General features: G+C 40.2%; 2 protein-coding genes across 2 annotated transcripts; one reads left to right on the forward strand and one right to left on the reverse strand.

Annotated features, from left to right (window-relative positions):
• Positions 1-768: 768 nt before the first annotated feature.
• On the forward strand, positions 769-4,908 carry LOC105444029. The gene is made up of 2 exons (XM_030984702.1): positions 769-1,140; positions 3,952-4,908. Exon 2 carries the CDS (start codon positions 4,185-4,187, stop codon positions 4,698-4,700), a length of 516 nt encoding a protein of 171 aa, XP_030840562.1. The 5' UTR covers positions 769-1,140; positions 3,952-4,184; the 3' UTR covers positions 4,701-4,908.
• A 2,101-nt stretch (positions 4,909-7,009) lies between these two features.
• On the reverse strand, positions 7,010-8,593 carry LOC105444028. The gene is made up of 2 exons (XM_030984703.1): positions 8,371-8,593; positions 7,010-7,995 (listed from the first exon to the last, which is right to left on the reverse strand). The coding sequence occupies exons 1-2, from the start codon at positions 8,464-8,466 to the stop codon at positions 7,768-7,770; spliced, it is 324 nt and encodes a 107-aa protein (XP_030840563.1). The 5' UTR covers positions 8,467-8,593; the 3' UTR covers positions 7,010-7,767.
• Between the last annotated feature and the right edge of the window lie 1,579 nt (positions 8,594-10,172).

The following is a 10,172-nucleotide window of genomic DNA, read 5'->3' on the forward strand; positions in this document are numbered from 1 at the left end:
CCAATAACCATGCACTTTGAAGGCATATTTTGCCGTCTGACAACAGGACTCAACTATTCCTTTAAAAAAAGACATTGGGTGACGCGATACTTTTTATTTCTCAAAAAGGTGCTGTGCATGACTACAAAAAGGTTGGAAATAGCTAAGATAAGCCGTATTAAAAATGGTTTATTGTACCAGTCACAGGAGATGACATCTGATTATACATTTTCAAAACATGATAAATCTTTATGAAACAAATTTTCGCGATTTATTCGATTTTACATATTAAAGGTAGCGATAGAGATAGATAGAGAGAGAGAGAGAGAGACAGAGAGAGAGAGAGAGAGAGGGAGAGACAGGGAGAGAGAGAGATAGAGAGGGGGAGACAGGGATAGAGGAGAGAGGGAGAATGAGAGAGAGAGAGAGAGAGAGAGAGAGAGAGAGAGAGAGAGAGAGAGAGAGAGAGAGGAGGGGGGGGGGGGGGGGTTGCAACTACCCCTTCTCTGCAGTCTGTCACCTCGAGCGCCTCTCAGAAAAGTAGCGCAGACAATATTCATTATCATGACCTGAATCATATTTTACAAAAGTTCTGCGTCGCCGTCGGTGTATGCCTAAATAAACCATGGACCCTGGAAATTATTATTTGTTTATAATGGATATGATGAAATCATTATTCATATGCCTATATAATGGATTTCGCGAAATCATTATTATAAATAGTTTTACACTTTTAGTAAACAATAAGTCTACAAACGGCGCCTCATAGTCGACAACGTACCTGGATCTGGCTAGTTGTAAACAAGCATGGGGCGCGCTGGATGATATGAATGGCACGAACACATAATTTTTAAGGCTAAAATTCCTCGCTTTAATGAGCTATTTCAAGAGTTGTTAGATGACCACGTCAATCAATCTGTAACATGCCATGTATAGAAACAGCAGTGGTGATATTTTGGGCAGTGAAACAGCATCGTTATTTGAAATGGTTCGTGCTCTGAAAGCACTGCTTTCGTATCGGCTCTGTACGTGCAGGACAGCGGCTGCCGACGGTCATTCCTCCTTCGACGGTGAGGAAAACCAGCATGCATCGGGGTTTCTCAACTCTCCGAAAATGTGCCCTCTTGTTGATGAGCATGCCATGTTGCAGTGATTTTGGGGGTAAGAGTTCTGAGTTCATACATGTAGGTCATGAATGTGTTAAAAAACAAGAAAATAATAGACTAGACTACATAATGTACAGTTTAATACTGAGTCTGAATCTGATAATTGAACAAAAATTAAATCAGTGTCAAACAGACTCGGACTTAGACCAAAAGCTTCAGTCTCTATACCGTCGGTTGTTCCACTGAGACTACGTCTGGCTCCACTAGACCTCCGGTTATAGAGACAGAACGATCGCCTATGCCAGCCTATGTTGAAGATATCACGGCTAGATGGTTACTTGTTTATTTTACTTTAGCTGTCCACTCTGTAATATGCTTCAGGACACTCCTGACCTACATTCATTGTCTGATGTCTGTTAAGCTCTTGAATTCTATTGTTCTGTTCCTTTTTCATTCATCCTCATGCAACATTACCTGCCATTGCACCACAACACACACACACACACACACACACACACTTCCTATCTTTTGGCTATTCAACCCAGCTCACTATAACTTCATAAGCCAGTTCACGGTTGCAGTCTGAGCATGAGCAGGTAGAGGTCATTGCAGAACAAATTGTGAAATACACGGAGACGAAATACTGGATACGTGCTCCTGAAAGTTATGTAATCATTATTCATTTATGCACAAGCAGTGCACTCCATGATACACAGGTGGAAGTATTCTTTGAAAAGGGGAAACGGAGGCTATTTATGTAGCACCTCCATCGCTGTAGGAGTGATTATTTTAAGAGCTACAAATAGGGTGTCTGAACGATTTTTCAATTTTCAATTTGGGATCGTTTTTCACCATTTTTGTTTGATATTTGAATAAAAAGTGTAATCAGAATAATACATTTCAAATTTGAAGCTTCACCGATGTTTCAATCAAAAGATACAGCCCCTCCAAAATGCTGGTATATTCATATCATTTTGGTCAAAATCGACGAAAAAGACGTCCACGCAGAGTGATGTTGTTTTGCTAAATTTTGCCAAACAGCTGTATCGCGCGATATGCAAGCGTATGCATATCGTACGCATGCTGCTAAGCCAATGCGCGACTTGCAAGCTTGAGCTACGCTGTCTCCGCGACACGTGCCATTGACTAGTATGGTTAGCGTTCGTCGCACAAAAAACCCGGAAGTGAATGCACGTTATAGTCAATGGCAATATCGCGGAGATGTCTCCGCGATATTGCCATTGACTATAACGTGTATTCACTTCCGGGGTTTATGGTGGGAACGGCCATCCATACTTTCATTCACTATAAGCGCACATGTTACGCGATGTAACCATGGTTTGGACTGAGCGGAGCTCACGCCTCCCTAATTAGCTGATTCCAAAAATGTGGGAAGGGTATTTTTAAAATGTTGGGGCGAGTGATCTCTTGGGGCTAGCGAAAAAATAAGTGCATACATATTTTCCTTACGTCTAGCCGGACATAAGCCCGGGGGGCGCAGCTCAGGAAAGTGGCAAATTTTGGAGCTAGGATGCAAACAACATTTAAATCGCTGTTTTGACCAAGATATTTTGAGAATTTCGGGGGTGCGCCCCTTTGGGGAATATGGAGAAAAACCTGCTCTTTCATATGACACCTCATTTATTGAGTTTTACCTTCAGGATCACAAGCCCCAAAGGTTTGAATTTCAATTTTTTTCATAAAATCATTGACCAATTTTCATGGTCGCGCAATGCACGTAGACTGCATAGGGATGCGTGCAATCTCTATGGGAAGTATTTTAGCACACAACATCGGGTGCGCGATCAGACACCCTACTACAAAGTAGGACCTCTTCATGTTTTGAAGATCTGTGGATATTCGGGGTCATTGCAGTATAAATGTGCTATTAGACGCATGGCACTCTATATCTTTTCTTAGGCTTTCTATTGGTAACTTACTTCATGTACAATCTTGTGATTGGTTGTTTATTGTCTATGGACTGCATGTCAGTCATCTTGGCAGCCATTTTAAAGATGTAGTAAAATATAGCAGTGTAGCTCAAGTCAACAATCAGACTAGATTTGTCTTGTGTAAGTCTTAACAATATTCTTGTTTGGAGTTGGGCTAACTCGGACCCGGGGACATTTCGGTCCCGCTACAAAAACGGCCATTTTTTTGCAGGTTTAGGGTTAGAGTTAGAGCTAGGGTTAGGGTAGAATGACAAAAAATGACCGTTTTTGCAGCGTGGCTGAGTTGTCCCCAGGTCCGAGTTAGCCCGGATCCGCTTAGATGCACTACATGTAGAACAGTATCATTAATCGCCTCACTGGATCAGTTTGCAAATTCATTCCATTTTACTAAGACTAAAAGTGAAAGTTTTGGAGTTAACACCCTTCTGGCTCTCAATAGTCGGCAGACCACAAGTTGTTGGGTGTCTCATGATATTCACGCTGCCAGGGGATGCCCCAAATACAGTCAGCAACCACCAGGTGGGCACTCCAGCAAAGCATAGAGTCGTTGCATATTGACCTCTAGCGCTGTATACTTGCTGAGAGGCAGCAATTGCACACATTGAATATGAAGTTGCTGATTGGCAAGTTTCACAGTAAACTCACGATTTGAATTTTCAAAATATTTTCACTAACATCGGTAAGTTGAAAGGATTTGTATTTTACTGCTATTTAGGTGTCATCAATTGTAGCCAAAATACAGATTTTGAGTGATGTGGTGTTTGAAATGTTGAGGATCAATTAAGGTCGTCTGAACAGTTTTTAATACACAGCCAGTAGAGAAATACCGCAGACGTGCTGAAAAACCATTCATGAATATCAATTAAATTTGTTCATGGATCTAACTCAATGCATTTTACCTTGTCCTTCCACAGATTTTGTATTGCAGATGTCCAAAGAGAGCACTCACTCCTGGGAATATCTGCATCATTCGGAGTCCATACTGAGGATCACAAGTATTCAAGGGATGCAGAGAACAGTGGCAATGGCAGCAGGGCAGACCATTCATCGTCACTCCTAACATTGCTTCAACATTGAGGATCACAAATATTAAAGGGATGCAGAGAACGTTGGCAACGGCAGCAGGGCAGTGCATCTATCGTCACTTATGCATCGCTTCAAGAATGAGGATCACGAGTATCCAAGGGATGCAGAGAACATTGGCAACGGCAGCAGGGCAGTGCATCCATCGTCACTTATGCATCGCTTCAAGAATGAGGATCACGAGTATCCAAGGGATGCAGAGAACATTGGCAACGGCAGCAGGGCAGTGCATCCATCGTCACTCATGCTTCGCTTCGAGAATGAAGATCACGAGTATCCAAGGGATGCAGAGAACATTGGCAATGGCAGCAGGGCAGAGCATCCATCGTCACTCGTGCTTCGCTTCCAGCATGAGGATCACGAGTATCCAAGGGATTCAGAGAACATTGGCAATGGCAGCAGGGCAAAGCATCCATCGTCATCATGCTTCGCTTCCAGAATGAGGATCACGAGTATCCAAGAGATGCAGAGATCGTTGACAATGGCAGCAGGGCAGTGCATCTATCGTCACTTCTCACATCGTTTCCAGAATGAAGATCACAAGAGAGGTTTGGCTGTTTTGTTTATGTCATGGCCATGACTGATAGAAAGAGTGTGTGTCTGCATTGTAAAACTATTGCTTTGTTTTGTATGGTGCGACTGCTCGATTTGACTAGAATTTAGTGGTATGATTTCATGTTTTCTGATCTTTCTAGGTAAAAATGGTATGCTTTTAATCCATCATTGATAATCTATTAGTCATTGCTCAGAAAAATGAAATATTTGAGCGTACAGATACTCCCCAAAAATATGCAATGAATTATTGATAAACCTCAAGAGGTTCGTCATCCAATTTTTGTTCCAGGCTTTATTATGTTGGCCTGGGCTGCAATTTTATTTTAAATGTTGGTTTTACATACATGTAGTGATGGAACCAGGTTAGACAAGAATTGGGATTGTGTTAAAGGGATCGTTTAACAATGTTAAATTTGAGATGCACGGCGCTACGTGTTATCAGTGTCTGTGATATGGTGTAATAATGAAGCCCTAAAAAAATTGTGCTTCAAAACGATCAAGAAGTGCCTAAAAAAAGTAAAATTCTTTGAGTGACCGGTTTTACCATACTCATTTTCCCCAATAGACAGTAGTGTAATGAAAACCATTTGGCAAACTGTTTTCAAAATTCAAAATTCCAATCATAAATATCTTGATAATCAGACAGGCGATCGGCTTGTAAAAGTCATGGAGTTCCTGACTGACCTAAAGGTTTAAAATTATCATTGCAGCATGAGCTAAATCCAGGATTTTGTTTCAGAATCTGAGACAAAGTTACTGGATCCCTTTAACAGAAAAAATGTACTGGAGCAGTTGTCGTGGGAACATGTGTCGTAAAATCAAGCAAAGGCAAAAAATATCTTCGATTCAAAAATCATATTTCTACAGAAAATTTGGTTATATCAAAGATTTCACCAACTGTGGATTATGCTCACCTGTTAGAAGTACTGATAAGTTTTTATTTACTCTGATTTTGGTTTGTGTGTTGAACGTCTTTGTATGGTTCCAGTTTGTTTGTGTATGACCACGTGATATGATCTGATTACTAAATAGCTAGCCTTACTCAAAGCCTAGAACTATCGAATTTGATCTAAATGGACAAGCAAATTTCTACTGTTTTTTAAAAATTAGTTGCAAAAAAAAAGATCTTCTGCAGACATATTAGAATGTTTCAGACATTTATGATTCTTCATATGTGCTACAAGGATGCTAACAAGAAGCCTTGTTGTCTTGCCGGTGAGGTACCCATGAGTATCGTACTCCCTGAGGATTCCCTCTCCCGGATTCTGAAGTATTGTCCTGAAAAATATGGAAAAACAGCAGAGAGGGCATATTTTCTATTGCCAGGTAGACATCTAGTTAAAATCTTATTTTCATTTTCATAAACATAAACAGGGTTTTGCCCAAGAAATAAATTATTTAACTACACAAACACTTGCAAGCTACTAGCTCAGTGAAAGTTTAACTTATTCAACTTTAAGTTAGGCACGGTCGACTGTATGCATTTAAGTAATGAAATAAATAATTTTGATTGACAATCTTACATAAAATCAAAAATGTCTCTCTGCAATTTCAGATTGAGATTCCTCAACTCCTCCATCTCCTTCATGCACCGACTGCACGTAGTGAAATGCATGTGTGTAAATTACACAACCTCCATATCACCATCACTTAGTAATAAAGCATAGGATCATCACACCAGTTTCTCTCCATCACTACAACATTCTCACTCTTGGCTTCACTTGTAGCGTTTAGATTGAATAATAAACTGTCAACTTTTATATCAGCTGAAGATGTTAACTCATTACTCTGGTGCTTCGTTTTCCTGAAGTATACAGGGGCGGTCTACTTAACTTCTTCGAAGTCTATTTTAGCATACAGTATAATTGTATCTATTTCCTAGCTCCACATCAACAAACAGCATTATCGCTACCCAATCAATCACTGACTTCACTCGACTAAGTTAAAGTACCTGCTCATCATTCTTTCATTCACAATCTCTCACAGTGTGCATCGTACGACAAAAGGAATTGAATTTCAGGAATTGATATAAAATTCAGCAGAACTTTATTAATGATAAAACTCTTGAACATTTCTGTAAAACCTCAATAATGTGCATAGATGTTGACATTCATAAGTTAATTTCACTGTCGAGTATAACAAACATTAAGTTCATGTAAACAGAGGTAATCCTATAATCGTATAATCCAACTTGTAAGGATCGATAATTATTTGGTGAAAATCACACAAATACCTGTACATATTTTTTTATATATTTTTTTTTACTTGCAATGAGTAGTGGAATAATCAACATGTTTGGGCATGTACATGTACATTGAATATGTATAACAATAGCTTAATGTTAAAAAAATAAATAACTCCTCCTCAATATTATGTGGTACCCTCTCAGGATAGGAGGTTTCCACCATTCTTTTTTTTGGGAATAAGTCTCTTGTCTCCTTTGCTGTACCAACTGGTGTGAACTGTTACCTTGGTGATAACACGGTGCATATCTGGTGGGGTGGTGACGACTTCAAAAATAACATTCTCCAGTTCCTTAACCCGATTGTTGGGAATAGCAAGATACGGTCGCTTTCTGCTCATGCATCCCTTACAATTTGGCCCCTCGCATTCGCTCTCGGTCTCAGATTCCGACGATGATTCCAAAGAGAGATCGGACTCCTCACCGAACAATTCGATGATGGCTGCTGCTGAACTTCTGTCTTCCTTATTGCTGTCTACTTCGGATTTCTTCCTATTCCCAGTTTTTCCTTTGCCACTCTAACCTCTCCCAACTTCCTCTTAAGATCTTCTTGTTCTTCATTTTAACCTTAATCACTCTCCTCAACATCCACGCTGGACTCCACAATTTTGGGAATCCATATCCTCTTTCCGTTCATTATGTGTTCTTCCAGGTCCTCCTTTGTCTCTATTGGGGATGCAGGATACAACAGGGTTTTGACCAAGAAATGAATTATTTAACAACACAAACACTTGCAAGCTACTAGCTCAGTGAACATTTAACTTATTCAACTTCGAGTCGGGCACGATTCACTGTATGAATTTAAGTTGATAAATAATTTTGATTGACAATCTTACATCTACATTGTATCTCAAATGTCCCTCTGCAGCTTCCGATTGAGACTTCTCAGCTCCTCCTTCTCCTTCTTGTTCTTCTGCTTTTCATCTTCCAATTGTCTCTTCAGGCTGTGGCACAGCTTGCACCTGGTAGATGGTTGACTTGGTTGGAGAGCTTCCCCCTTTCGTTTACCCATTTTCTGGGCCAATATTGAATGTAGGGCAGCGTTCTTTGCTGCAGCAATTTGGTAGTTGTTTTGTTTCTACATAGAACAAAAAGAAATTTGAACAATGATTTTAAAATACGAAAGTACCGTATCATTTTCTTAAAATCATTTTCAAGTGACATGACAGTAGATTTAGTGTCATACATCAAACAGTCAACTCCAGTACACCAAGTGGCAGTTTTTAAGGTTTACAAATTATACATTCAGATTTAATCATCAAATGACACCCTGATCTACAAAAATTACTTCCAAGAGTAAACTGGTCTGTTAATAAAGGTATCTGCCAAGAGTATGAACGTTATCCACATTAATTATCCGCAATGTCACAAGTTACGGTTGGAGTATTAAAGAGCGTCAGCATACCTGCAATGATACATTTTTATACATCTATTATTAACTCAGTTTTCTTACCTTTGCCGCTCCAACCTCTCCCAACTTCCTCCTGAGACCGTCTTGCTCTTCATTTTCACCTTCATCACTACTCTCCACCTCCACGCGGGACTCCATAATCTTTGGAATCCTTATTCTCTTGCCATTAGTGATGCGGTCATCGAGATCCTCCCTTGTCTCTGTTGGGGATGCACGATACAAAAGATATGGGAAAACAGTAATACACACATTGAATAGACTAAGGAGTGAGTGACCATTTCATGAAAAAAGAGACTTTGTGATCAATGCAGGGAAAATGATATTTGTTTGACCAGGTTGTTTGAAGGATATACATTTTGAAACAGAACATAAATTTTAATTTTAATTTTTTGAAAATTAAATGGCATGTTAGCAAACATAGCAAAGAGTTGTTTTTGTTGTCTTTACCATTAAGTGCCTTGTTTTGCTGTGGTAGCCTGAATTCTCTAGATTATTCCTACATGTCTTCAGCAAATGGGGAACATCGCTGAACATAAAGAATAAATAAAGAAACAATCATCTTTGTCCTTCTTCGCTATGTCATAGAACGAGCAGTTGGGTGCAGCCCCTTCTGACACCAATGCTTTAACATGAAAGCCTTGAAGTTCCAAGAGCTCGACTGCTGTAAGAACAATTCCATAGAGTTGATCACTGGTCACCCCAAGCATGGAAAAGTATGCTACTGGGGCTTTATAGGAGTAGCATATTGCCCTGATCATCAATGTGAGCACATGGCTTGCGATAGCTGGGGATGCTTGACCTTCCAGGCAACTCTTGCTATAAGCTTCAAGTTCATCGTTCAAGGTTCCAAGGCTTGTGAAGCCTATAATCTGGCCTGTGGAATGAGAGTAGACTAACCCCTCACTTATTTTCATCTCATCAAACGTGAGAGTGATGTTCTTTTGGTGGTCCTTCAGAGCTGCTACGTCGATGTCATCGCATTTTTTTCAGCAGATCTTTATTGAAGCCTGGTTCACTTGTTGTAAATCTTGTGTATTGCTTTAGAGTTCTTTTGTGTGGGAGAATGAGTACCCCAGATGAGCGAAGAAGGTCATATGCAGATGAGGACTTGGACTCTACAGCAATACCGTACATAATCTCAATATTGATGGATGCCATCGTCTGGCTTGGGGATGTTCTTGTGATTGTTTGATTTGCTCATCCCACAAAAGTCTCATTGGTGTGTCGGCCTAGAAATGTTCATGGACTGTTGCAGTGTTGTTGTTGAGGATTTGTGCAAATGCCTCATTGTCCTCTGTTGAAATTGGGTGTGCTCTTACCTGAAAGTTAGTGGCTATTTTGTCTTCAAAATGAGAAATTCTTTGCTTGAGGTGTTTTTGCGCGAGTTTGCTCTTGCTCAGCCATATTTTTAGTCTGTCCTTGTTGAGGTATCTGAAGTTTGTTTTGTGAGCAGGAGATGCATCAGCACAGAGAAGAATCTGGTGTTGCAGCTTAAAATCCCGTTCCTTCATCTCCTTATCCGCTCAAAATTTCTGCATTAGGAACTCAGTAGCATGAGTCCTGGTGTCTCAGTCAGCCATGCAGCAAGAATTAAAGCAAATAGTGAAATATTGCACTAATATGCACTCAGTCAGGAACTTCTACACACTGGTTTTAGGCACCAGTCATTTCGATGGCGTGGGTTTGAATCCCACTGCTGCCACCAGTTGTAAGGACCCACAAAGACAAAAGTGGTCTTACATGTTTGATGACTTGAGCTGCACTGTTAAATTTTATTACAACCACAAAATGGCTGCCGAGATGGCTGACATGCAGTCCATGAAACAATCACCAATCACAAGATT

Source organism: Strongylocentrotus purpuratus, unplaced genomic scaffold (assembly GCF_000002235.5).
Source record: "Strongylocentrotus purpuratus isolate Spur 01 unplaced genomic scaffold, Spur_5.0 spur5_scaffold_14, whole genome shotgun sequence".
Taxonomy (NCBI): domain Eukaryota; kingdom Metazoa; phylum Echinodermata; class Echinoidea; order Camarodonta; family Strongylocentrotidae; genus Strongylocentrotus; species Strongylocentrotus purpuratus.

Excerpts from the sequence above, each read along its gene's own strand:
- LOC105444029 (XM_030984702.1), top strand. The coding sequence starts at position 4,185 with ATGCATCGCTTCAAGAATGAGGATCACGAGTATCCAAGGGATGCAGAG.
- LOC105444028 (XM_030984703.1), bottom strand. The coding sequence starts at position 8,466 with ATGGAGTCCCGCGTGGAGGTGGAGAGTAGTGATGAAGGTGAAAATGAA. Across the intron at positions 7,996-8,370 it reads GAGAGGTTGGAGCGGCAAAG|AAACAAAACAACTACCAAAT; the intron begins GTAAGAAAACTG and ends TGTTCTATGTAG.